Below are 27,741 nucleotides of genomic sequence, written 5' to 3' on the forward strand. Positions count from 1 at the left end.
TCCCTCTGTCCGCCTCCTCCTCCCTCTGTCTGCCTCCTCCTCCCTCTGTCTACCTCCTCCTCCCTCTGTCCGCCTCCTCCTCCCTCTGTCTGCCTCCTCCTCCCTCTGTCTGCCTCCTCCTCCCTCTGTCCGCCTCCTCCTCCCTCTCTCTGCCTCCTCCTCCCTCTGTCTACCTCCTCCTCCCTCTGTCCACCTTCTCCCTCTGTCTGCCTCCTCCTCCCTCTGTCTGCCTCCTCCTCCCTCTACCTCCTCCCTCTGTCCACGTCCTCCTCCCTCTGTCCACCTCCTCCCTCTGTCTTCCTCCTCCTCCCTCTGACCACCTCTTCCTCCCTCTGTCCACTTCCTCCCTCTGTCCTCCTCCTCCCTCTGTCCACTTCCTCCCTCTGGCCACTGTCTACGCTTGCTGTGGGTGATGATGGGCTCTGGGGAGGGGCAGGGAGTCTGACTGCTGCCACTATTATTATTCTGGACTCTCTATCCTGCAGGCTGTCCCACTAAGTGAGCCCTTGGAGCTGGTGACTGGTTGTCTGCCACCGGAGATAAAGTGCCAGCGGGATGTGACCCCGTCCGGGGTGCCCGCAGGGAGGCCTCCTCTGGGGTCCAGACAGGACACAGTGCACGATTCGGATGAAATAAATCCTCCCTTTCCTCTTTCTCAGTCATCTAAGTGAAAATAAAAGTTTCCCACTTCTTCTTAGGTCAGATATTTATTTTGCACGTGGTAAATGAATCCAGCCATAGGATAACCTCATCCATACATCGACTCCTCCCACCAGCAGCCGCTCTGCATTTTGCTGATTGGGACTCGCTGGTGTAGAAAGACCTTCTCAGTCTGGGTGATGGGAAGCTTATTTAAAACCCTAGAACTTGCGATCTTTCTGTGAAGCAAAAAGGGGAGTTCCAGCCAGTCTTGCTGGCTGTTTTTATAGCACTTTGTTTCCTGAGAGAAGACAGGAAAAGTGAGTGCTTGCTCTCCCTTCTTGGAGGCCCCTCCTCTGCCGGCCAGCTGGAGGGCTGCGGGAGCGGGGCGGCACCCGCACCCGTGTGCCAGGTGCTCGGAGCGAATGCGAGATCGGAGGGGGATTATGTCACTCCTTCGAAGGATGAATTCACCGTGCTTCCTCCGCGTCTGACTGACAGCACCACCCAGGAGACCGGAGCATATAAAGCGGCGGCTGCTGCCGGGCGGCCAGTGCGGTGCCGACCCAGCTCGGCGGCAGAGAGGACTGAGTCTCCCGCACGCACGCCGCGGACCCGGTGCTCTGCCCTCAGCCCCCCAGCCCGGCCTCAGCCCTCGCCACAGCTGCTCACGTGCCAGGTAAGAACTTTGTGCAATTAGTAGGAAATCATGGCATTGTACTTTAATTTTTGGAAACAGCTGTTTTGATTTCTAAGAAGGGAGAAGGAAAAAGAGCCACATACATTTATAATGTGAGGTGGGGGCTTGTCTGCGACCCCGTCTGCACCCTGCGAGCAGAGCCGACGTGAGGAAGCCCCGGGAAGCGTTCTGCGTGTGGGGCTCGCGCGGGGAGCTTCCTTGGCGGTCGTCGGGTCTGACGGTCCTTGTGACTGTCACGCGTGTACCTGTCTGTGAGGCTGGGCATAGGCTTGTGTTTTCAGCTACAGAGTAAGAAGCTCCCACAGTAATGTTTGTCGTGGAGGGGGGACCATGAGGGGGGTGTCTGAGAAAAGCCCTCCTGGGAAAGTGAAAACACAATCAGATTATAGAGACTCCAATTCTAAACACTGCTAATAGCTCAGAGGTGTCTTGGAGTGTTATTAATGGACACCACGTACCATAGTCTAGAGAAGCGTGTGAGGACCCTGGAATCCAGCTGTGGTTGCAAGCGGGGGCTGATCTGTCCAGGAAAGTCTGGCCCGGGGGTCCCGCAGGAGGCTGGGTGGGGGCTCCTATGCGATCGTGTCCCTCCTGAGGGAGGGAACTAGAGTTTGCTCAGAAAAGTTGCTGCTTTGATGGCTGATCTAAAAGGATTTTAAAAGACCTTTATGTGCTCTAATTACATTGTGCTTCAGAAAGTCTTTGAAAGTTTCTTTGGAAAAATTAGAGCCGTGAACACACACAGAGCGTGTGGAGGTCAACCGCACATTGAGGGCGGCATGTGTCCGTGTGTCCGTACTGAGCGTTGTATGTGATACGGACATTCCTGGTCCTGCCGTGACCCCGTGAAATGAGAGGCGATCCCCTCACTCATTTGGCCAGAACGCCGACACCCGGTGACACTCCTCTTCTGGGGACCAGAGGTTTTGGTTTTGTTAGTAACAGAGTTCAAGTTACTCTGTCTAAGCTGACACTCGGGAAGCAGGGCGTCCAGACCTCGGGGACGTGCATCTTGGAGGGAGCCCACCTTTGCCAGAGCCAGCTGTCACCCTCTGTCTGCAGGGGACAGACAGCACACACCTGGTTGAGGGGACACAGGGAGCATTCCAGATGTGCTCACCACTGTTTACACTGAGACCACTTGCAGGAGCTCACTGAGCGCCCGGTGTCGTTCTGAGTTCTAGAGTGCTTCCTCGTGACCTCTGTCCTTCGAGAACCAGGTGCGCATCCCTGCTTTGTGGGAAAGCCCCAGAGAGAGCGGTCTGGGGACAGCCGAGTGGTGCGATCAGCAACACCTGGGCTTGCCGTGCTGCGTGCACCCTTTCCAGTACGACTCGCTTAGCTCACTCCTCGCAGTGACCCTACCGGTGGTGCTTCCAACGACTGCTCCTCATTGGGCAGGTGACCAAACTGAGGTGGGAGGTTGAGCAGGCCGCCCGCTGGGGCCCGCTGCCTCGCAATGCGCCACTGGCAGACAACCGGGCCCGCGGCCTTGTTCGTGGAGAGGTTGCATGCAGCCGGAGTCCAGACTCCGGAGGAGCCCGCGAGGCCTGCAGAGCAGACTCTGCTCCTGGGGAGCACTCCTCCCTCCCAGGAACATGACTGCTTCCAGTTCACCAGATCCTTCTGGAGACGGACACTGCTTGGCTCTCTTCAGCCCTGAGCTGCTCACGAGCGTTGCTATCCTCCTAGGGGAGGGTTGGGGTCTCAGCCCCCGCTCGGATCCGGAGCAGGAAGCAGCCTGCTGCTGGGAGGGACCTCCGTGCCCCACATGTGCGCGCGGGATACTGCCCACGCGGGATGCTGGAGCTGGAGCGCCAAGGCGGAGCAGGAGTTAAGAGCGGAGCAGGCTTCTGTCCAGGTCTCCTGAGTTCTGGCCCAGCGTCTGCTGGCCTGAACCAGGCCAACTGAGAATCCTCAAGAATGGAAAAACAGGCCTGCAGGAAAATAGAGCAGCCGAGTAAAAGTGATGGCTAAGTAGAATGCTATGTTTTTTTGTGGTTATGATACACCAAATTAAATTTACTTCTCCTGCACACGGTTAGTATTTATTCTGTTTAAGTTAGGCACAACTTTGTTTTTCCTTAGCTATTTACTCAAAAACGTCTTCGTAGATGATTTTCTAAATAATGCTGATACTTTTCTAAATTCATGCTTCCTGGGTTTAAGTCTTGGCTTCGCTTCTCACCAGCAGCGTTGCTCTGGGCAAGCACTTAACTCTCCTGGTTCTTCATTTACCCATCTGTAGAATGGGCATGATAATAATAGTATTTGCCTCCTAGGTCATTATGAGGATCAAATAATGTGACCATTGAGATGTGATTAGCACAGTGCTTGTCGACACATGCCAGTCCAATAAAAACCAGCCACGGTTAGAAGCGCCCCCTTCGAAAAGCTCATTTCCTATCCAGCGTTTACTTCCCACAAATCCGCTTTGTTTTTGACTCTGATACATAAACTGTTCCTGTGAGTGAAAATTCCGGCCGACACAGAAAGTGGCTGCTGTGTGTGCCTGCGTAACCGGGGTCTGATTCCTCCGTAGGGTTCGGCCGCGGACGCCAGGATGTTCTGGACGCTAATGCTGCTGGCGCTCTGGGCCTCGTCCGGCGCTCGAGGTGAGTGTGGACAGCGTCTCCGGTCGTGCGGGGCTGTCGGGCCCCAGCAGGTGACGTGACTGCCATTCCTGAGAAGGTCCGGAACTTCCTCTTCACCAAATATTTACTTACTTCTGACTCTGCATAATAGGAAATTACTTACATTTGGAAAATCTAGGTATTAGAGAAAAATACTCTTTCACCAGAGACACGACGTTTGCTGTGCACATCTAGCCTTTTTTCCCCAGATGCTGAATTTGTACCTGGTGCTTTAGAACTCTGTTCTTCCCACTTTTTCCCTACTTGAAAATATATCATAAATACTTTCCCGTGTGTTTATTTTCACACAACATGGTTTTTAAGGACTGTGTAATATTCCACCACAAGATAACCCTGATATTTTTTAGACCAATCTCCATCTACATCATTGGTTTATTATCATGAGTATAAATGATGCTACCAGGAATCCTGCTGTGACTAAATCTCTACTAGTACTTGTGATTATATCCTTAGAAAGAGGCACAAAAGCAAAATTGCTGAGTCACAGGTTTTCGTTATTTTAAGGATTTTTGATATATTGCCAAATGGCTCTATCAAAGGTGGTAGAACTCACCCGTGGATCAGCAACACTGTGAATATGATGTTTGAACTTGCCATGTAGGAGATGGAAGGCTATGCTTCGTTTAAAATTTCTGTTCAGTAAATTATTTTGAATTATTTAAACCGTTATATTTGGGACGGTCTGATTACTTTTCTTTCCAGTCATTCAGAGGGTGACTTAAAACCATTGATTTGCAGACTTGAGACCCACCACTGTCTCAGAGCCTTACCTGGAGTGTTCAGTAAGACCCGCAGAATATACTTCTGCAAAATAAAGAGATACAATGTAACTTGTGTAAGTGATCACAGGAAAGCAACATGTAATGCGTCCATAGCAAGGACAAAGGCCCATTTCCTCTGCAGGAGTATTTTCCGGGGAGATCAAATGATAGAGGCAGGGCCTCACCTAAGCCTCGCATCTGGGTGGGAGAGCAGGGGCAGATTCTGGAAGGTGTGCAGAGCCCAGCGGGGCAGTGCTTCCTCCCCAAGAACGTCTGGCTGCGGAGAGCGCCAGCTGATCTAGACGATGTGCTCAGTTTACCTTCTGGCTCACGCTCCCTGCTCAGCCAAGGATGGAATCGAGTTCTGTGAACCAGCAGCTGTCTCCAGGGGCCCCACTTTGGGAAGCAGCCGGAGAGAGAGGATAATGGCTTCACATGAAAGCTGCCATTAGCACCCCGATGGAAAGGGAGGGGAGCCGGGGGACACCGAGGCCTCACTGACTCAGGGGCACGTGCAATCACGGATTGCTCCCCCACATGTAAAAATCCCCCCTGCGCTCGTGCTCACCCTGCCTGCTGGTAACCTCCCTGCTCTGTCCCTGCTGGCAGCCGGTGGCCAGGACGAGGACACGGCCTTCGACCTTTTCAGCATCAGCAACATAAACCGGAAGACCATCGGGGCCAAGCAGTTCCGGGGGCCTGACCCCAGCGTGCCTGCCTATCGCTTCGTCCGCTTTGACTACATCCCGCCGGTGAACGCAGATTACCTCAGCAAGATCGCCAAGACCGTGCGGCAAAAGGAGGGCTTCTTTCTCACGGCCAGCCTGAAGCAGGACCCCAAGTCCCGGGGCACGCTCCTGGCTCTGGAGGGCCCCGGAGCCTCCCAGAGGCAATTCGAAATTGTCTCCAACGGCCCAGCAGACACGCTGGACCTTACCTACTGGATAGACGGCACCCAGCACGTCATCTCCCTGGAGGACGTGGGCCTGGCTGACTCCCAGTGGAAGAACGTGACCGTGCAGGTCACCGGGGACACCTACAGCTTGTACGTGGGCTGTGACCTCATCGACAGCTTCACACTGGACGAGCCTTTCTATGAGCAGCTGCGGACAGAAAAGAGCAGGATGTATGTGGCCAAGGGCTCTGCGCGAGAAAGTCACTTCAGGGTACGTACGGCAGGGTCGCGGCCGACGCGTGAGGCAGGGGAGTGGGAGCTGGGAGCTGACCAGCAAAGGCCTCTCTTAACGGGATGCCGGTGCTGGAGCAGGTCAGGCCCGGCTCGGGAGACACACACCACCCTGTGCAGCGCACAGAGACATGCACACACAAGCATCACACGTGCATACGCACACGCGTGCACACATGTGCACACTCGCACACACATACATACACTGTATGCATGCACATGTGTGCACACCACTGCACACATACCTATGCACACGCGTGCGTGCTCACACACCTGTCTCAACCACAGATGAGCAGAGCATGTTGTCCCAGGTGTGCTTTCTTACCTGTGCAAGCGGTCACTGCTTTCCAGACTGAAAACGGTTCAATGACCAGGGCATCCGCCCCCCTCCAAGGTTCTGGCAACCCCAGGGTCCGTACGTGGAACCCACTGCCCACTCTCCTTTAGTACTGAGATGCTAGGAGAGCAGATTAACAGCCATGCTTGTTAAGAAAAGGGCTATTGATTTATGAGAAGAGAGCTCCATGTTCATCTTAAAACACATCCATGTTGAAATAGTTTTGGGAAGATCTTTCCAAAACCACAAGTGTTTAGAACCCGCAGTGGAGTCAGTGCGTTCTCCCCTCCAGATCTGCGCCTTCTTTGGAAATCAACGTGCATTTAAATTCAGTTATTTGAGTAGAAGGCTGGAGTCCTCACTGGTTGTTGAACTCAGCTCTGGTGGCCGTCGGGAAGCTCCTGTGGGCCCTGCCGTGCAGGCTGCTGACCGCTCACGGTGAGGAAGGCACTCTCGCCTTTGGGAGCCCGTGTCTGTGATTAGGCCTCGGGCACTTCCGAGACTGTTAGCCAGATGCCAGGAAAAGGAAATGCAGCCCAGCGCGTCCGACTTGACCAGACGTGCTCTGAAGACAGAATTAGCGCACGTGTCTTGGGGCCACCCTCACTGTCTCGTATGTGAGATCCCCGGTCTGCGCCACGCAGGAGGACCCACGGTAATGAGAGCTCAGCCTGCAAGTGTAAAGTCGTGGAAGGAAGTGTTCTTACTGTTTAAAGAACACATCTTGTATTTTTAAAATGTCACTTAGCTTAGCCTCAGACGTTGGATTTTTATCCGCTGCTCTGTTTCTCTCCTCACGTGTATTTCCAGGGTTTGCTGCAGAACGTCTACTTAGTGTTCGAGAACTCAGTGGAAGATGTTCTGAGCAAGAAAGGTTGTCAGCAAAGTCAGGGAGGTAGGTGTGTTTTGAGCAACGTATTTCATGTTTCCTTTCTTGTCTTGGACGGATTTCTACTATGATGTGTGTGCATGTCTGTGAGTGTGCATGTACACACGTGTGCGTGTGAGTGCGAATGTGCGAATGTGTGTGTGCACGCGTGTGTATATGGGGGAGCGCTAGCGGGAATTTAAGAAAGACTATTCTAATTAAGTGTCATTATTATCTTTGAGTGGGTTTGCTGGTCAACTTAGACATGTTGACATCTGAAAATGATAACCTGCTTGAAAGATTAATTTTGAATATATTTTAATAATCCAGAATAATCCATTTTACAAGCCAAAAAGTCAACCCCTGCATTTTAACGTGAATACAGCCAATTTTCCAGTCTGTTAATGTGTGAAGATCATCTCTGTAAGCTCACACACAGATACTTGCCTGACAGGTTTCAGGGGGTTTTCTCATGCTCCTCACAGCTGTTGACAAAGCCCAGCTATGAAGACATCTGGGCTGTTGGAACCACTGACGGACGGTACGCGTTGCCTGCTCACGGCCTTTCGCGTTTACCTGCAGCCGTAATCTGACACGTTCTTGAGTGCTTACTTTATGAAGCTCAGTTTGCTGGGCCCTTTACACTCAGTGTCGGTGAATCCTCAGAATGCCTCTGGGATGGGCCCGTTTATGCTCAGTAAAGCAGCTGAGGCTCCGGGTCCACGGCTGCCGCACGTGGCTACCTGCGGGCTGGCCGCCCACCTGTCTCCCAGCGCGGTCTCCTTCTGTGAGCTGTTGTCACTGGGGCCCGTGTTCGTGTCAGCTCTAGAGTCTGACACATGGAGACCGACGTGTGCAGAGCATGGAGGATGTGAGGTCTGTAAGTCTCCGCGGTGGCTCTGGGGCCCGCACTCCCCCGAGCCAGGAGCGGAACTCGGCCCGCGGAAGAGCAGGGACCCCGCATGTCTGCCCTGCTGGCATTGGGCGCGCCGTGCGGCCGGCCGGGGGTCACCATGGAGCTTGTGCCCCTGTCCATCTGCACGTCTTCCACGGTCAGCCAGTACAAGCACTGGGCAGGAAAGGAATTTGGATAGTGATTTTTAGCCAGATGGTGGGGTGGAGAGAAGTTCCTAGAGCCTGTCCCCGGTCACACAGGCTCCCACAAGAAGCCCCTCGTTTGCAGTAGCTGCTGGGGCTACGACCTCACCCCCGTGTCTCCAGCCCGGCTAACAGGCCAGCTGCTGATCCCCGTGACTTAAGCCACTGCCTTTTTGGGGGGGAATGTAGTCTTTATTTTTTAATTTTTTAATTTTTTTTGAGATTTTATTTATTTATTTATTTGACACAGAGAGAGAGAGAGAGACAGCGAGAGAGGGAACACAAGCAGGGGGAGTGGGAGAGGAAGAAGCAGGCTCCCAGCGGAGGAGCCTGATGTGGGGCTCGATCCCAGAACGCCGGGATCACGCCCTGAGCCGAAGGCAGAGGTTTAATGATTGAGCCACCCAGGCGCCCCGAAATGTAGTCTTTAAAAAGCAAAAAGTTCAGTAAAGGCTAGGATAGTAAATGGACATCTGACACTAACCTCGTGGGAAGGTTCCACAGACACAGAGAAAGCAGAGAGTGGCTCTCGGTGCCCTGACCCGAGGGGGCTGTGCTTGTGTTTACAGGAAAGCTGAGCGCCATTCCAGGTGCTGAGCTCCGCGGGGCAAGGAGACCCTTCACCCTCGATAGCAGGAGAAGGGGACTCCAGTCTGGGTCCCAGGTCTAACCACAGGGGACCCTGCCGCGCGTCTGTCTCATCAGAGGGCGACAGACACCGTGACTGTGGGGTATCCCGTTCTGAGGAGGTGTTCCGGGGCTCATCCGAAATCAGGCGGTGGTGGGCCGCGGGGCATGTTCCTGGGTGCAGTGTTGTTTTTAATCTGATACCTGTGTGCAGTGGCTGACGTGCTTATGTTTGTGGGGTACGCACCCCCGTCCAACCAGCAAGGCAGGGGAGCTCCCCAGATCAGTGCGATTGTGCAAGGATTTATGACCGAGGAATAAAACCTCAACAGCAGGAGCCCCGATGGAATGATGGCGTTCGCAAGGCGTAACTCGGCAGTGAGACGTTGAGAGACACAGGGCGTCTTACTCCCGTGGCAGTCACGTGGTGGGGGCACGGCCACGTCTAGGACCACCGGCTCCCACGGGGTCCCTTCTCTCTGGACTGGCCCAAGTCCGTTTCCGGTTTGTGTCCTAGCCCATCCCGTGGCGGGGACCCCAGAGGGTTTGTGCGGCTTCAGGGGCTTTGAGGGGGAATCCCCTGGTCAAGCGTCTGAGGGGTCTGCCCTTCCCTCCAGGGGATGCCGCAGGGCGGACGAAGAGAGGACGCAAGTGCGAGGGAGGGCCGGTGAGGTCGGACCAAGCTACTGATCAGTGTGAGGACTGCTGAATCCTCCTTGACGCGGAGCCAAAACCCAAAATAAAGGGTGTTTGGAATAGAAAAATGGGCAAGCAAACAGCTGGGGGGAGGCCGCGGATTTCCCGAGAACACATGGTCGGAAGCAGATCCGGTGGGGATGGAAGAAAAGGGTTGTCACAGGAGATTGCCTCCTCTCGGCAGAGCCCCTCACAGGGCAGAGCTGCGCCTGTGCGCGGACGGTCTCCAGGCTTCTGCCTTCCATCACTGCCCTGTTGTTGAGCACCCCTGCTGTGCGGCCGGCGGCTGTCCATGGCGCTGTTGGCAGGTGTCACCAAGTGGGCAGTGGCTTGTTTTACCAGCAGGGCCGTGATGGACGTGGTGCTGTCACTCGCTGTTCTGGGTGGACCTCGCGCCTGCGTGGCGTGGGCCCGGACTTCTCCGTGGCACCACCTCCACGTGGCCAGGCCGCGCTCACCTCCGTCCCTGTGCTTCCTGCAGCTGAAGCCAATGCCATCAGCGAGACCACAGAGACGCTGCACCTGAGCCCGCAGGTGGCCCCCGAGTACGCGGGCCCAGGTGCGCCCAGGAGGCCGGAGGTGTGTGAGCGCTCCTGTGAGGAGCTGGGCACCATGATCACTGAGCTGTCGGGGCTGCACGTCATGGTCAACCAGCTGCACGAGAACCTGCGGACAGTGGTGGGTGCCCGGCCGGCCGCTTCCCCGCGGGGACGCGCACGGCAGGGAGACAGGGCAGGTGGGGGCGGGGACTCTGAATCGGAGGCCCACGGGCTCCATGCACTCAGGACGGTTCTTAACCCGGGGGCGCTCATGTCCCCAGCAGATACAGCTTCTGAGGGAGAGGGAGGCGCTTTTGTGGAGAGGATGGGTGAGGCGAGGGCTGGCCGCGGAGCTCTGGGAGGTGAGGACACGGGCAGGATGAGAACAGCCAGGTCCCCAGCACTTTGGGGAGGAAGCAGTGTCCCTGGTGACAGGAGCCAGCTTCCCCTGCGACACGCCCTCCGCTGGGCTCAGGGGACGGGAACAGGGAGAGAGACACGGGGAGGACAGGCCTGGAGGGTCTGCAGGTCTGGGGTGTCCTCCCTCCTGCGGCCCGGGCAGAGACGCTCAGCGGGGGTCGCCCGTTCCCACCCTCTGCCCCACAGGAAAGGGCCCGGAGCCATGTTCTGACTGTGGCCCAGGATGGGGTGGGACCAGCTCGATTTCCACTCCGTGGAGAGGTAGAGGCAGTGGGCACAGCTAGGCAGCTCATGGCAAAGGCTGCGTGCCTTCCTCAACAGCACTGTTTCTGTGCATTTTGGGGCAAGAGAGGACCCGTGCCTTTCTTGTGATTCTCACAGGGCCTGTGACCCCACCCAGAAGCCCCCCCGAGGGGGAGAGGAGCCCACAGCGCGTCAGCGGGAGGAGCGCTAGAAACACGTCGGGGTGGCCCGTGTCATTTTCACTTCTTTGATTTTGTTTAAAACCTGATAGCTTTTCCTCCAGCCTGTAACCCCCAAGACAGCAAGAATTAGGTGTGTGCGTGTCCTTGCCATCACGTTCTCAGACCGGGTCTGTGGTCTTTGCAAGAATGGGTGAATTCACAAACTGGGCATTAGTTTTCAGTGGCGCTTGGCCAGGAGGGTCCCTTCTCCATCCAGCACCAGCCCGCCGCTGGGCCCCGAGGGCTGGAGCCCCCTGGGCCGACGTGCAGAGGCGTGAGCTCCAGACTGGCTGTCAGCCGGGCGCTGAGGCGCAAGTGCAGCGAGAACAGTGGCGGCAGGCGTGACCTTGCTTGGGGAGGTTTCACATCGACCGGATCCGACTCTCTGAGGGGGTTGTGGCGCCCCACGCAGAGCCTTCTGCACAGCTGGCGGCTCTAGTCCAGACCGCGGGCGCTCTCCGGTCAAGGAGGCGCGATCTTTCTCGGCCGTGAGATGATGAGCGGGTATGTTGTATTCGTTGACACTGAGATGTTTCCCTCAACCTTCCAGTCCAACGATAACCAGTTTCTCTGGGAGCTCATCGGCGGCCCGCCTAAGACGAGGAACATGTCCGCTTGCTGGCAAGACGGCCGCTTCTTCGCGGAAAATGAGACGTGGGTGGTGGACAGCTGCACCAAGTGTACCTGCAAGGTGAGGCATGGGGACACTCCTCCCGTCGGGGGCCTGCACGGGGTGGCCGCATCCCCAGTCTTCCCTGGCGAGCCGCAGACATGTGCAGCCGCGTCCGGAGACCCGGGAGGATGGGGGTGAGCGGTGTTGACCGTAAGTAAGGCTCCAGCCAACCCCACTGCTCTGCACAAAAGAAACGGAGCTCCAGGAGGAGAATGACTGTCCCAAGGGAGGTGGGAGGCGGCCGGGGTGGAGCTGGCCAGTGCGTGTAACTCCAGGCAGCTCCGCGGGGCCTGGGGGTGCAGGTCGCTGCCCACGGTGATCGGTAGGGAACTTAGCCTCCTCCCCTGGGGTAGCCCTACCCGTCTCCACGATGGCGGCCTCAGGGGTCCGCGGTGCACGCAGACCTGGGCCTCCTGCCTGTTGTGTGCAGACGGCCTGTCTTTATTTCTGTTGTCTGTGACGCGCAGGGTCTGTGGCACCTGGATGGGCACAGCCGTCCCCCCAGCCCTTCCCATCCAGCCCTCGCACCGATGTTCGTTCTTTTAAATGCATGTTACATGAACCCCTTTCTCTGCTTGCAGAAATTTAAAACCGTTTGCCACCAAATCACCTGTCCCCCGGCGACCTGCGCCAACCCGTCCTTTGTGGAAGGAGAGTGCTGCCCGTCCTGCTTCCACTGTAAGTGCGCGGAGCTCGGGGTGCTGGCTGGCCCGTTCATCGGCCCTGTGCCTGTTTGTTACTCTGTCTGCTGACCCGCAGCCTTACACTGTGAGCAGGGTGGAGGAGAGGGTGCAGGGACGCCTCACCCTGAGGCAGTCCACACTCACGGCCCACACTGACCTGGAGTCTGAACGTCCCTGGAGTTCAGGCTCCTGTCCTGTCACCTCTGGGTGAGGAGGCCGGGCTCCACGGCAGCTGTGCAAGGGCAGAGCGCTGACTTAGGGCCCTCAGGAGTGCCGGGCACTGAGACTTGGCGCTCCAAGTGTTAGGACAGCCAGTAACCCTGGAAGTACACCCCGCAGAGTAAGGACAGTGGGAACAAAGCCCATCAGAGCAGCACCCCCAATGCACCCTCGTAACAGATGGTGTCCCCAGGAGCAGACACTGAGGGCGGGAGGGCCCTGCACGCCCACGGGCTCCCCAGGCGGGGTGAGCCGGCATCCGAGGTCGGCTCCTGGCCCCGCGGGCTCCGGGTAGCCGGGGTCTAGTGGATGCTCAGGTCCCCACCCAGGTCCTGCTGTGCGGTGTCCCCGGGTCCTTGCATGGATTGCGCCCTCGTGGCTTCCCTGGGGACGGCACCTTTGCACGGATGCCGGCCCAGGCTTCGTCGCCCCGGTGTCCCAGCTGGGGTCTCACGCTGCAGCCACACGCGGCCGCCCCCCGCTCCTGCCGCTGCGCTCTGCCGCGTTTGTCCCTCTGTTACCCTGCGGGCCCCTCTCTCCTCCCCCGTGTGAGCATGCCGGCCACTCCGGTGGCGTCTGTGGTTCCTCCTCCCCTGCCTGGTCTGGAGGCCTCGAGGCCGAGGTCATGGGCTGGGGACGCGCTGCAGGCTTTCCACACGCCCTCTGGACGAGGCTGGAGAATGGCTCTGGGGATGAGCTCAAGCTCTGCCACTCTGTGATTTTGGGCAAAATATAATTTTTCTGGGACTCAGATTCATTATCTGTAAAATATGGGGTGATTATGCCCACTACATGGGGTTAGTTTTATGATTAAAACGGACAATATTAGAGTAGACCGCGTCCGTGCAAGGGCCTGACGTGCCTTAAGAGCTGGATGGGCGGCGTCCCGACCCCGAGGGGCAGGGCCCACGTCCGCACTGTTGAGAGCAGTCTCCGCGACCTCATTCTCGTCTGGTTTCCTGCTTTCTGCAATGTTTAATCTTCACACAGCACATGCCCCGAGTAACGACCGCGGGAAAGCAGTGCATTGTGCGCTCACCAGACAGATCTCTCACAGGAAGTTGTTCTCGTTTCTCTTACTTACGGATTATAATTCACTTGGAAGACTTTCTTTGCAAGAAATTGCCTTTTTATTTAACTTGTCCTGATTTAAATTATTTGGGACTTAATTTTGTGACCTGTCATTTCAATCAAAATTTAAAAATTTCATTATCACATGTAACTCAGCAGGAGGTTAAAATGGAAGCAAGTTAAATCTTAGTAAGTCCCATAAAGTCCCGTGTGGACGCTGTTCTGGACTCTGTCCTGTGAGCCATCTTAAGAAATCCGTAGACCCGACACGGACAGTGAGTGCGGCTCAGCGCACGAACGGTAAATCCCGTGGCCTCCGGGGCGCTCTGCAGGCATCCCCATGTGTCCCTCCGTCCCACCCAGGCGGGCAGGCCCTGAGCTCCGACCGAGGTGTGGACGTCGGGTGACTGGTGTGTGCCGCACCGGGCGCCCTGCTCAGGGGAGGGTGTACTCTGGACACCTGCCCTCCCCAGCACGCGGCTTCTCCCTCCCTTCACGGGCTGGTCCACCCCCGGGCTGCCCTGGACAGAGGCCTGACAGGCCCTGTGATTCCCATGCAGCACTGGACGGAGAGGAAGGCTGGTCCCCATGGGCGGAGTGGACCCAGTGCTCTGTCACCTGTGGCTCAGGCACCCAGCAGAGAGGGCGGTCCTGTGATGTCACCAGCAACACCTGCTTGGGGCCGTCCATCCAGACGCGGGTGTGCAGCCTGGGCAAGTGTGACAACCGCAGTGAGTGTCAGGGGTGCTCAGTGTCGGGGGGTGGGGTCGGCTGCTTCTCCTCCTCTCCACCGCTGGGCGTGAGCAAATGCCCGGACAGCGGCCGCCCTGACGCCCTTGTCCTTGTCTGTGTGCTAGTCCGGCAGGATGGGGGCTGGAGCCACTGGTCGCCTTGGTCGTCCTGCTCTGTGACCTGCGGCGTCGGCAACATCACGCGCATCCGTCTTTGCAACTCGCCGGTCCCCCAGATGGGCGGCAAGAACTGCAGAGGGAGCGGCCGCGAGACGAAGGGCTGCCAGGGCGTCCCATGTCCGAGTAGGTGGGGTGAAGGCAGGGCGGGAGCGGGTGCACGAGACAGTGGGGACCAGGGCTCCGGGCCAGGCCCGCTCCTGCCCAGCGGCAGCGGGACTGAGCCGTTGAGCTGCTGGAAGCCGGCCTCGGGGCAGATCCCGACCACCTGCGAGCCCTGACCTCGTCCAAGCTAGCTCAGTGAGATTACGGCTCGTCCGCGATTGAGCGAAACATCAGCAGAACTATGGGAGCTGTCACTGTGTGCCCTTTACTGGGGGCGTGTGGATGCCCCAGAACCGTGGGTCTCAGGGCACGGCTGACCTGCAGCTGGACCCGGGACCCACGGTGCCAGGAGGCCTCTCAGAAGCCCGATTCGTGCCCAGCACGGGCAGCCAGCATGTCCATTAAAACGAACGTGAGCTCTTCCCTGACAGGTGCCCCTGCGCCCGCAGGCCCGCGTTAGCAGTCAGCTTCCACGCGCAGCGCCTGTGTGATTTCTCTTCCCAGAGGTGAAAACCACGCCAACCGAAATCTATCATCTGCATTACCCCTGAGCTTAGGGCCACGAAAGCACACTCTTCCCAATTTTCCAGCCATGTGTGGAGGTTCCGCTCCATCTGGCTCTTCCCGCATAGGTTGCCTTCCCCATTGACCCTCTGTGCTCTCCACCCGCAGTCGACGGCCGGTGGAGCCCGTGGTCCCCGTGGTCAGCCTGCACCGTCACCTGTGCCGGCGGGATCCGGGAGCGGACGCGTGTCTGCAACAGCCCCGAGCCCCAGCACGGGGGCAAGGACTGCGTGGGGGACGTCCAGGAGCAGCAGATGTGCAATAAGAGAAGCTGTCCCATCGGTGGGTGTGCGGGCGGGGGCAGGTGCAAAACCAGAAAGCGTAAAACAAAGAGCAGAACAGTAGAAAAATAGAAAAGAAAGATGAGCTCTGTGCACGTCACGATAGCCGCTCTTATCACCGAGCTCGTCAGCATGTCTATGCGAACATGGCAAATGCAGGACGCACAGGGAGTGTTTTGTGTGGCGACAGCCGTGCACGTGCCTGGTAGCCGCTGTGTTTGTACCGCCCAAGGGTGAGCTCTTGGAGGTGGTGACGCTGCAGGCGCCCCCGGCCCTCCCTGAGTTACTCAGTTTCCCTGCAGCCGAGCCCCTGGGGCGTGGCGGTGCGTCTGTGACTGGCTCTGGGGTGTGAGCCCGGCTAACCCCGCTCTGCGTCCTCCCACGCAGACGGCTGCTTATCCAATCCCTGCTTCCCTGGAGCCCAGTGCAGCAGCTTTCCCGACGGCTCCTGGTCCTGCGGCTCCTGCCCCGTGGGCTTCCTGGGCAACGGCACGCACTGTGAGGACCTGGACGAGGTGGGTGCCCGCCCTGGGGAAGCGGTGCCCGCGGAGGCGGGGACAGGGCTCACGCCTGTGTATCCCGCAGTGCGCTGTGGTCACCGACGTCTGCTTCACCACGAGCAAAGCCCACCGCTGCGTCAACACCAACCCCGGCTTCCACTGCCTGCCGTGCCCCCCTCGCTACAAAGGGACCCAGCCGTTCGGCGTCGGCCTAGAGGTCGCCAGGACCGAGAAGCAGGTGAGGAAGCCGGCCCTTCGTGCGCTGGGGAAAGGCTGTAAATCCATTGGGAAGAGCCCGGGGCACTGGGCATAGGGGGGTGGAGAAGAACAGGGGCGGCCTCCCTGGGGCCGGCGGAGGGCTGTGGGAGCCTATCCACCACCCCGACTGGACTAGCCTGGTGGGGGCGGAGCGGAGCTTTCCTGCAAGGAGCCCGAGAGGCCCGGGGTGACAGCACACGGTCGCCTGTGGGCTCGGACGTCATGCCAGTGCTGCTCTGGAGCCTCTGGAAAACGCCTCCAGAGAGAGCATCGCTCTGAGTCTCTGGATGCCTGCCCGGCACCTGCTGACCCTGCAGCCCTCCAGGGGGGGCCTGCACCTCTGCGCTTGTCCCCGAACGCCCACCTCAGACCCTCCACGTGAGGGGTAGGGTCTCCATGTGTCCTAACCACATGGCCCTTTCCCCGCAGGTGTGTGAGCCTGAAAACCCGTGCAAGGACAAGACTCATGCCTGCCACAAGCATGCAGAATGCATCTACCTGGGGCACTTCAGCGACCCCATGTACAAGTGTGAGTGCCAGACGGGCTACGCGGGCGACGGGCTCATCTGCGGGGAGGACTCGGACCTGGACGGCTGGCCCAACAAGAACCTGGTCTGTGCCACCAACGCCACGTACCACTGCATCCAGGTGAGCGCTCCCCCGCCCCCACCGGCCCAGGAGTCCCCACTCGGGGCCGTTGTGGCAGTTTGGAGATAACCTACGGGTCTAAACAGTTGGGAGCTCCGGGTGGTTCCCACGGCATCCTCCGCTCGCTCGCACGGCTCCCTTTCTTGAGGCGGTAACTTGCTGGAGCCATGTTTCCCCACATTTGTGGGACTGGGGAAGCCTGGGTGCGATGGCACCAGGGAGCCCTTTGCCGGCTCCAGACCTGACCCCAGGTGGGACACGTGTGGGACTGGGGTCCTTGCTGGTCTGTTTGGAGGCCACCCTGGGACTTCCGTGGGGCACGGGGGAACAGAATTGAAATGCAGCTCAGGTTTGAATTATGACATCGTTGGAGTGACACAGAATGATTCTTCTCATTACGCCAGTTACCCACTCATGCGAAGAGCTGACTGGGGAGATGATTTGGACTCTATGCCTCGGTTTCTGAGCAGATGTCCACCTCTGACTCCTGGCGCCTGTTGGCTGAGGAGGGCGAGAATGCGTGAGCGCGGCTCTCTGTGAGCTGGCGTCGTGGGGAGGAAGGGGACCCCGCGGGCTCTGCCCTCCTCCAGGCTTTCAGAGCAGCGGCCCCTTCCTCCCCTTGGGTTTCTGCTCTCCTGTGGCAGCTTCACGGGGGTCCTGAGCGAAGGACACGAGCGTCCCTGTCTGGACGCGCTGGCGGCAGGACGGTGTCTCCAGCGCAGCCTCGCCCCCCTGGGGACAGCTCTGCGCCCGCGGCATTACTCCCCTGCCCCCTGAGTGTTTTATGACTCCTGTGTGTCCTCTGCTCGCAGGACAACTGTCCCCTACTGCCTAATTCTGGGCAGGAAGACTTCGACAAGGACGGCACCGGCGACGCCTGTGACGATGACGACGACAATGACGGCGTGGACGATGAGAAGGTGGGGCCAGCGGGGCCACTTTCGGCCTCAGGAGCAGGTGGCCAGGGAGGAGAGCCTCGTCCCAGGCCCCCGTACACGTCTGTGATCTGCATTCCCGCACACGCAACCCAGCACTGACAGGGTGTGGGGCGTGGGCAACACACAGTGACCAGCCCGGTGTGGGGCCGTGGGCACTCTGCTGGGACGCTGGCAGTAGTTCAACCTCTCGCGACGCGCAGAGGGCCCGCCCGTCCTCCTGTGGGCGCAGCGACGAGCACGGCTGTCCCCGCGATGAGCGATGTGCTTGCCTTTACTGCGTGTGCATGCTAGCGCTTTGAGAAGGTCGTTGCAAGACCTCAGTGACTTCACATGGTGCTCAGCACGGCCCTAGCGGGAACAGGCCACCTGTTCCTAATCACGGCTTCACCACCTCTGCCTTTCCTGATCCACCGACCCACTCATCACTACTCACTCGCTCGTGAGATGGGCACGTATCTGTTCTCACCATGCAGCGAGCAGTATGTCATCTTTGCCATAAGAAAATCTCAACGGTTTTAGCGGGAGGCAGATGCATTGCTCTGGGGCTGCCTAGCTCCGTCTGCGTGGGTCGTCCGCTCCCTGGGAGGGTGTGACGTGCAACCCAGCACAGCTCCCACGCGGTTTCCTGACTCCTTCCCTCGCCTTCCCGTAGGACAACTGCCAGCTTCTCTTTAACCCCCGCCAATTTGACTACGACAAGGATGAGGTTGGGGACCGCTGTGACAACTGCCCGTATGTGCACAACCCCGCACAGATCGACACGGACAACAACGGCGAGGGGGACGCGTGCTCCGTGGACATCGACGGAGACGGTCAGTTCTGCTCCTTGCCATACACGAGTGTTCGAGACCCGGCGAGTCATCGTCCTCCCACGGGCGTGGCGTAAGCTGGCCGCATATGTGGGCTGGCACGAGATTCAGCTGTTCTCACGGGAGCCCAACCAGCCTCCCCCGACCCGTCCTTCCTGGGGTCGGTGGGGGCGTCAGCAGCCTTAGGACCTCCCTTCATAGAACTGCAGACGTGGCCTCTTCCTTCTCGTGACCCAGCCCTTAGTCCCACGCGCTATGTCCTTCACGCTTACCCCCGTCAGAGCCCCAAGAGTGCAGTCCTGTCTCCTCACCAAATCACGCCTCCGGGACATGTCTGACGGCTGCCTGCCTCCCTGTCCGGGGATGATCCTGCCATGCCCTTATTTCTAACAACTCATGAGTCAGCCATGGCAAAGCTGCCCTCAGGGGTGCCCCAGGTGTCAGGAACGTCTGACACCTCCAGGTCACGTTCTGCCAGAGAGTGCCCCGAGCTCCCAGGCTGCTGGTGCCCTGGAAGGGAGGCCGTACCCCCAGCAGTGGTTGTCCCTCGCCTGCCGGGTGTCCGTGGGCTAGGGCTGGGGCCGACGGGCGCTCTCTGCCCAGGCAGCAGCCGGAGCGTGAGCCAGCCCTTCCTGGGGTCCGTTCTCGCTGCCCTCCCCTTCCCGCCCCCTCGGGCCCCAGCTGTCCAGGCAGGAGGCGCCTCAGGCAGGAGGCGCCTCAGCCCGTCCTGCGCCTGCTTCTGACTCAGCGATCGTGATGTTTGGGGTTGCCAGCTGTGGATGGGGTTGTTGCGACCCACTGTTACTTCATGTTCCCATGACCCCAGTGGTGATGGGACCCATCGCCTGCAGGCAGATTTCTTGAAATGAGGTAGGACACCCGGAAACCCAGAGGTCAGCCTCTGCCTCCATCACTTTCCTCTGTGGAGCAGATGGTGACAAGGAGGCAGCATGGCCCCAGAAGGCACTCAGCTCCGGGCTCAAGGCCAGTTTTAGGGATGGATGTGGGGGAACAATCCACAGGGTGAACTCAGAGATCACACCGTGAGAACACAACGCTTCGTCTGCCGCATTATCCGGAAGCCTCTGCGAGCGGCTGTTACAAACTAAGGGGATTTGAACTTCAGTGGGAAATCTGACACATGTTCTTCCAGGAATTCAATAATATTTACACTTCTCCATAGTCTTAGATCCTTTTTTGTTGAACAAAAGTTTGGCTGTAAGTTGTTTAATGCAGTAGGAAAAGCTCCGTGCTTTCTCTGTTTTCCCTGGAATACCCACAGATGTCTTCAACGAACGGGACAACTGTCCCTACGTCTACAACACTGACCAGAGAGACACCGACGGGGACGGCGTGGGCGATCACTGCGACAACTGCCCCCTGGTGCACAACCCCGACCAGGTAATTGATCACGTGATTGATCGGTGTGTCTATGAGCAGAAGGGGGTCGGGGCCTTATCAGTCGTCGATAGATGTGTCTGTGTGGCTTTCCGTGAGCTCTGCCAACAAGTGACAGCACGGGCTTTTCAATCATTTTAACTGAAAACATTTACTGAACTCAGCGCTTCCCTCTCGTATCTCGGTGGCCAAGAGCCAAACGCGTGGGTGCCTTTGCCGCCCTTCCTGATGGGAACTGTGCCTCCCTCCACTTAACTTCCTTTCCCTGAAGCAAACGTGGGAACCGGCTTCTCCTCCAGATCTGCCTTTGGAAGACAGTGAACGTAGCTCATCGCTGTCGCACGCGGGATACACCGCACAGACGATGTCAAAAAGGCACTCGATTCCGTGGCGTTAATTCTTTCCAGTCTTCTTTTCATGACGCGAGCCCGTGGAGAGCGGTCGTGGAGGGTGGAGTGTCCTGATGCCGCCCCCTGACGCAGACAGCCCTCCCCGGGGCTCAGCCGCGCACGTGCAGGAGGTGGCAGCCCAGCCGCAAGGTCCGGGCGACTTCCGGCCCAGCGCCCGGCTCCCTGGGCGGATGCTGAGCATGGGTCCTGCTCTGTCCCCCAGACTGACGTGGACAATGACCTCGTGGGAGACCAGTGTGACAACAACGAGGACATTGATGAGGACGGTCACCAGAACAACCAGGACAACTGTCCCTACATCTCCAATGCCAACCAGGCTGACCATGACCATGATGGCCAGGGCGATGCCTGTGACTCAGATGATGACAACGATGGGGTCCCCGATGACAGGGACAACTGCCGACTGGTGTCCAACCCGGGCCAGGAGGACTCGGACGGTAGGTGCTGCGCCTGGGAGCTCAGGGGCCAAGTCTGCGGGGTACATGGGGGTGCCACGCCCCCTCTGTGGCAGCTCCACCCCCGCCCCCCAGCCTGCTGTGCCAGCCACAGGCTCCTCGCGCATCGGGGCAGCAGCAGTCTCAGAGTCAAAGCTGTTGGCGGTTTCCGCAGAGAGGCACCCGTCACAGACAGGATGGGGTGGGGATCTGTGGTCATGACAGTGAGGGCTGGGATTTATTCTTTCAAGGGCAAAGCAAGCAAAAAATGGTGGGTGTGAAATGTTAGGAAAAGGGCCTTGTTTCCCCGCAGCTGACTGCACCCAGGGGGCCGCAGCAGGAATTGGGACCCCCGGGAGGGTCTCCAATAGGCAATGAGGTGCACGTTGTGCTCAGAGGGTTTGGGGGAGCATGAGAAAGTGGCTGCAGGTGCGTGTGGCTCTGCTCGGCCTCCAGGAGCGGAGACGGAGTATGGGCCTCTGAGCCCATGTGACTCACAGCCACACAGGGACTCGGGATCTGAAGGTGATTCCAGTGGACACGGGAAGCCTGTCTGGACCCACAGTGCTCTGCTCAGGCCGCCCTGTGGGATGTGTGAGGGGGCGGAACCAGTTTCCAGAATGTGATGGGAAATTAGCTGAAGTAGGTACCTTTTCTCCTTCTGAAGCAATCAGCACCCGAACAAGCAAGTGTAGGAAGCTGCCATCGGCCTGGGGGTGGTCATACTTAGTGCAGACTGGCAGCTGTGGGGGCCATGGGCCCCCCGTATGCAGCCAGAGGTCTGGGCCTGCTGCAAACCCCACCCCTTCCACTACCTCGATGGACAAGTTGAAAGAAGCTTCCAGAAAAAAGCATCTCCCCAGGGAAAGTCATTAGTAGAGTAAGAGCTCTGCTTCAAATCAAAGGTTTGGGCAAGATGATGAAGAAAGGTCGTAATAGTTCTGAAAACTATCAGAAAGCAAAGCTGCAAGTTCAGCTCGGTTCCGGTTGACCGCCCCCACCCCTCGGTCCAGTGTTGAGTGGGGGGACCCTGCAGGCTGGCCAGGCCACTGCAGCCACTGCACGGGGTCACTGCTCCATGCAGTGCCCCAGCTAGCATGTGAGGACGCTTCAGAAAGGCAAATGGCAAACCATCTATTTGTTTTCTCATTGTCCTGCTTGTCCTGGCGGCAGGTGACGGACGTGGGGACGCTTGCAAGGACGACTTTGACAATGACAGCATCCCAGACATTGATGACGTGTGTCCTGAAAATAGCGCCATCAGTGAAACCGACTTCAGGAACTTCCAGATGGTCCACCTGGACCCCAAGGGCACTACTCAAATCGACCCCAACTGGGTCATTCGCCATCAAGGCAAGGAGCTGGTGCAGACGGCCAACTCGGACCCCGGCATCGCTGTTGGTGAGCCTGGAGATATGCGCCTTTGTGGTTCGTGGGGGCAAGGTGCCCACGGGGCACGCAGGAGGCTCATGGGGGTGGGATTAGGGAGGTCTCTTGGGAGCCTTCGTCCTTCCACGTCTGCCTAAATGGTCTCGACGAGGGGCTGGGGAGTCACACGTTTGAAATTTCATGTTCGGTACGCCATTTTAGTTTCTGGACTTGGTCTGTGAAATTTTGCATGATGCGGGAAAGCTCTGCCTACACTCTGCACGTGGGATCTGAACCTATTAAATCCCATGCATGTCAGTCATGTGTGAGCCGCAGAACCCGAGGCACATCTCCTAATATCTGCATCCCCTGATCCCGGGCTAATGCAGGCATTTGCCCGAAGGCTGTTCCCCCGAACCCTCCGCCTGAATGTCCCCTGACACCCAGGTTTCGATGAGTTCGGGTCTGTCGACTTCAGCGGCACATTTTACGTCAACACCGACCGCGACGATGACTACGCCGGCTTCGTCTTCGGCTACCAGTCCAGCAGCCGCTTCTACGTGGTCATGTGGAAGCAGGTGACGCAGACCTACTGGGAGGACCAGCCCACCCGGGCCTACGGCTACTCCGGCGTGTCCCTCAAGGTGGTGAACTCCACCACGGGGACCGGCGAGCACCTGAGGAACGCCCTGTGGCACACTGGGAACACCGAAGGGCAGGTGAGGACACCGAGGCAGGCCCAGCCAGGCCCCTTCCGCGGGCGTCGCAGCCGCCACGGCTTCCCAAGAGCAGCCCTTGCCCCCCACCGCAAAGACGCCCCCGCCTCGGTGTTGTCATCAGTTGCCCTCAAGTTGCACCGGTTTGAACGCTCGTTTAGGGAGTATCTCCCTGACTGAAGAAGCCGGGCCTGGTGCTTTCATGACCACAGCCGGCGATCCTCTTGCACGTTAAACCTATTTCTTCTAGAGGTGGGGAGAACTGGGTTTGGAGCCTGTGTTCTGCCCACCGCCCCGCGACGAGGAGGCGGAGGACGGAGAGTCTGAATCCACGGCTGGCTCCAGCTCAAACGCCCAGGCTCTTGGTCGGGCGCCGCTGCTCCCGGTCCGCGGGTTCGATCCGCACGAGACATTTGGGCCCTGAAACCGTCGGAGGGGGTGTAGCGGCCCGAGCCAAGGGATCGGTTTGCAGGGTCGCGTCTCGTTTCCGCTTCGGTGCCGTGAGGTCACGACGCAGGATGCCAACTGACGTGTTTTCTCAGGTGCGTACGCTGTGGCATGACCCCAAAAACGTCGGCTGGAAAGACTACACGGCTTACCGGTGGCATCTAACTCACAGGCCCAAGACCGGCTACATAAGGTGAGCGCGGCTCCGCGCCGGGCACGCCCCCGAGGGACCGCCCACCGCGTGCCGGGTACGCCCCCGAGGACCGCCCACCGCGCCGGGCACGCCCCCGAGGGACCGCCCACCGCGCCGGGCACGCCCCCGAGGGACCGCCCACTGCGCCGGGCACGCCCTCGAGGGACCGCCCACCGCGTGCCGGGCACGCCCCCGAGGACCGCCCACCGCGCCCCGGGCACGCCCCCGAGGGACCGCCCACCGCGCCCCGGGCACGCCCCCGAGGGACCGCCCACTGCGCCGGGCACGCCCCCGAGGGACCGCCCACTGCGCCGGGCACGCCCCCGAGGGACCGCCCACCGCCCCGGGCACGCCCCCGAGGGACCGCCCACCGCGTGGGACGCAGGTCTGAAGGGTCACAGATGCAGCAGCCGAGCAGCATAAGCAGGGGGAGGGGCAGGCAGAGGGAGCAACAGGCTCCCGGCTGAGCAGAGCGTCCAAGGCGGGGCTCCATCCCAGGACCCCAAACTCCTGACCCCAGGAGCTGAAGGCAGATGCTTCACAGACTGAGCCACCCAGGCGCCCCCAGAAAGTGCAGAGTAAAGGCATCTTTGCAAAATTCACATGTGCTCCGTTCAGAGAACAGTCACGGTTATTTCTGATACTGTGAATGGCTGAACTGAAAACACATCTTCAAGTAGAACTTTCACAAGTGTCAGGCTAACAGTATTTTGCTCTTTGGGCATGACAGCTTTTGTCATTGATTTTCATTAAACGAATGATTTAAATAATTTTTTTTTCAAAGTTAAACTGGGCTGATAAGGTCAGGACTGGGTTGGATTCTTCACAAAGGCCAGGAGTGTGTGTGTCCCCGGCATGAATGAGCAGACCAGGGCAGGGGAGCACAGACTCGCTGTCTGGGCGTGATGTTTACTCGCCCACCTGCCGCCCTCCTGTCAGGGAGACGTTAGTGCCCGCAGTCCTGCTTCGGGCATTAGGATAGAGCCCCGTCCTTGTCCACGCAGTTCCAGCCTGGTGGATGGATGCAGGTGAGCACGTGGCTTCCATGCAGGCCACGGGGAGGGTGGCCCTGGTGGTAGGACCTGGGGACCGAGAGCTATCCCACGGTGGCTGAGGGGCCAGTTACGGGGACTGGGGGTCTTGGAGCGATGACCTGTTGCTGCTGGCTGGCTGCGTGAGGAGAGCTGACTCCCACCCCCCAACATTCATACCCTCTTTTTCTCCTGCGCCCTGTTTTCAGAGTCTTAGTGCATGAAGGAAAGCAGGTCATGGCGGACTCAGGACCCATCTATGACCAAACCTACGCTGGCGGGCGGCTGGGTCTGTTTGTCTTCTCTCAAGAAATGGTCTACTTCTCGGACCTCAAATACGAATGCAGAGGTGGGTGAGAGCAGCACTGCGAGGCGGCTTGCAGCACAGAGAATGGGGAAGGGGCACGTGTTTTAACTTTCCTTTTATAAAAGCAGCACGGTAGGACAATAAGCGACTGTTTTGTTGTTGTTGTTTTGTTTCCTTATCTGTTTGCTTTAAATTGAGTGTGAATCCCTTTGGTAGAACAAACCCTTTCCAGTTCACAGGCTCTGCTCTTCACATCGTGCTCTGTCCTTCAGCTGTGTATTCTGTACCCCTCCTGGGCCTCTGACGGCATCTTAGATGGCTACCTTTGCTGAAAAAGGGAAGGGGGGCGGGGGAGGGAGGAAAGAAGCGAGCAAGAAGGGGCTTCTCTGCAGCTATGGCTCTAGGACTATATTTGAATCGCAATATTGCAGACCTGGAAGTCTGACCCCAGACCTTCACGAGCACATGAAAATATTCCCTCCTACTGATGAGGTCAGTGAGGTTCCGAGGCACCTCTCAACAGTCACGCACTGAAAATCACATGTAGAGAAAGGGAACATGAAAACGTTGCTTCTGGTGATACGTTTTCTCCCCTCTATCGGATTGTCTTTCAAGACGTGACACGCTCCCTCCCTCCCTTCCACGTGTGTGTGTGCGTCCAGCCTTTCATCCATCCATCCATGTTGTGGATTTTTTAAAAAAATTAAGATAATATTTTAGGTTACAGGTAGAATAAAATAAAAGAAAACAAAACCTATGGTTCAGCAGTCCTAATTCTGTTTACTGTTTTTTTATTTTTGTAGACGTCTAAGCAAGACTGGCTGCATTTCCAGAGACGTACTGTAGACGCTGTTACGTAGACCCGCAGTGTGTGGGGTGCCTCCAGCTTCTCTCTCTTTAGCAGCAGCTCCTGTCCTTGACCTTGACGTTGGGGGTCGTTCGCCACCACTGACCCCGAGCCCAGGCGCCTCCAGAGGATAAGTGTCGAAGGTGAACACCCAGCCCGCTAAGAACATGGCTTGATGCTGCGCGAGGCTTTCTGTGTGGTGAAAACTGAGCATGGCATTACATCGTTTTTCTCTTGTTTGTTTAAAAAGAACGACGTTTACATATAAAATGTAATTACTTATTGTATTTATGTGTATATGGAGTTGAAGGGAATATTGTGCACAAGCCATTATCATAAATTAAGCAGGAAAAATGTTGCTACATGACTTTCAGTGCTTAAAGCCATTTCCGTTCCTGGGTTAGAGCTGCTCTACCTACCGTGGAGGCTTGTTGGTCGACCACAGAGGCAGGTCCACTGAAGTGTGAAGCGCCGTGGGGGCAGAGAGGTCAGGAGACCAGTCACACGCGTGGGGAGCCAGCTCTCTGATCGGCACATTAGCAATAATGACAAGAACAAACGAAGCCCCTTCCCCCCCGCCCCTGCCCACGGAGGAAGTCCACGTACCCGCAGAGGTGCGGTGGCGGCTGAGAAGGGACATTCTGCAAAGCGGCGCTAACGTGGGTCCTGGCAAAGCCCCCTGTAGGGAACCTGGCCGCTCCTGCCTGCAGGCTCGCGGGAGCGCCGGGCCGGCTGTCCCGCGATCTTGCTTTCCCGTTGCCGGGACTCCTGCTGGTGCTTCCAGGCCAGTCTCTGCTACTGGGGACAGACCAGCAGACGAACACATCCGCAGATGCCCCTTAGCGTCGATTCCTATTCTAGACTTTGAAAGTACGCCAAGTGCCTTACCTGGTCTGGCAACACTTCTCAGTAAGGTTCCAGTTATAAATGCTCTGTGAATATTTATTACATGACTGCAGATGCAGCTTCATCCACAATCACTTACGTTAAATATGTGAAGTAACACGTGTGGCAGGATTTCCAGGAATAAACGTATAACACGTATATGATAATGTAAAAATACAACGAATACCTTCCTGTCAAGATAAAAGCTTTACCGTAGTATGCTGTCATGATAAAGCGTGCTTAAACGGGATAGATCAGTGATAACGAGTTTATAATGGAACCTTAATCCATCCCGTTGCCAGGGACTGTCATTCGGTCTTCGTTCTTGTTACCTTTCTGCTGTACACAGGATTTAAGGCCTTGAATGCGGAAGGAAAACCAGCATCGAGCTTTGCCAGACACACCCACTAATCAGTCATACAATAATATACACAAGTTTGCGTGTGTTTGTTTTTTGCCTTAAATTGCATGATCTTTCTGCAGGAAATATTAATCTCACTCCACATAAGGGGTTTAAGAAGAGAAGTTTGTCTTGTCTGAGGCGGGCGAATCTTTCTCCCCTTTCTGTTGCTAGCGATCTCATGTCTACGCAAAGTAGAGAGGATCCATAACTTTTGTCGTAACTTGCACACTTCATTTGATAAAGTTATGTTTGTTGCTTCCTTCGAGATTGATTTTTTGTTTTGCTGCACTTTCTCCTTTGTTCTGTAGATCCGCGTCCCCAGGACGGCGGGGGTGGGAGATGGGACTAAATGTAACGGTCGTGGAGTCCGCACAGGTTTCCGTGTTGGCGCCCCTTAGCCGAGCAGCACAGTGCTGTGGGGTGATGATGTGAATATTTACAATGTACCATAGTTTTTTGGTAAATTATTTATGTTTTTTTGAACAAACTTCTCTTCCAGACTGATGAAACTTCATTTGTTCTGCCAAAGACTGTAAATATTTATTTATTTGTTCACATGGTCAAAATTTCACCACTGAAACCCTGCATTTAGCTAGACCCTCATTTTTATACTTTAAGGATTAATAACAGGAAATAAATTGTAAAAAGGTTTTCTA

The 27,741-nt window shown here is 57.4% G+C and overlaps 1 protein-coding gene across 1 annotated transcript; it reads left to right on the plus strand.

The window, feature by feature from the left end:
- The first annotated feature begins 808 nt into the window (after positions 1-808).
- Positions 809-27,741, plus strand: THBS2 (thrombospondin 2). The gene is made up of 22 exons (XM_026488001.4): positions 809-1,318; positions 3,882-3,954; positions 5,364-5,920; positions 7,088-7,172; positions 10,048-10,244; positions 11,540-11,680; positions 12,244-12,340; positions 14,196-14,366; positions 14,493-14,669; positions 15,321-15,494; positions 15,881-16,008; positions 16,079-16,231; positions 16,681-16,899; positions 17,712-17,819; positions 18,490-18,649; positions 19,929-20,047; positions 20,657-20,891; positions 22,062-22,289; positions 22,704-22,975; positions 23,515-23,612; positions 24,853-24,992; positions 25,754-27,741. Exons 2-22 carry the CDS (start codon positions 3,903-3,905, stop codon positions 25,759-25,761), a joined length of 3,519 nt encoding a protein of 1,172 aa, XP_026343786.1. The 5' UTR covers positions 809-1,318; positions 3,882-3,902; the 3' UTR covers positions 25,762-27,741.

This window comes from Ursus arctos, unplaced genomic scaffold (assembly GCF_023065955.2).
Source record: "Ursus arctos isolate Adak ecotype North America unplaced genomic scaffold, UrsArc2.0 scaffold_13, whole genome shotgun sequence".
Taxonomy (NCBI): domain Eukaryota; kingdom Metazoa; phylum Chordata; class Mammalia; order Carnivora; family Ursidae; genus Ursus; species Ursus arctos.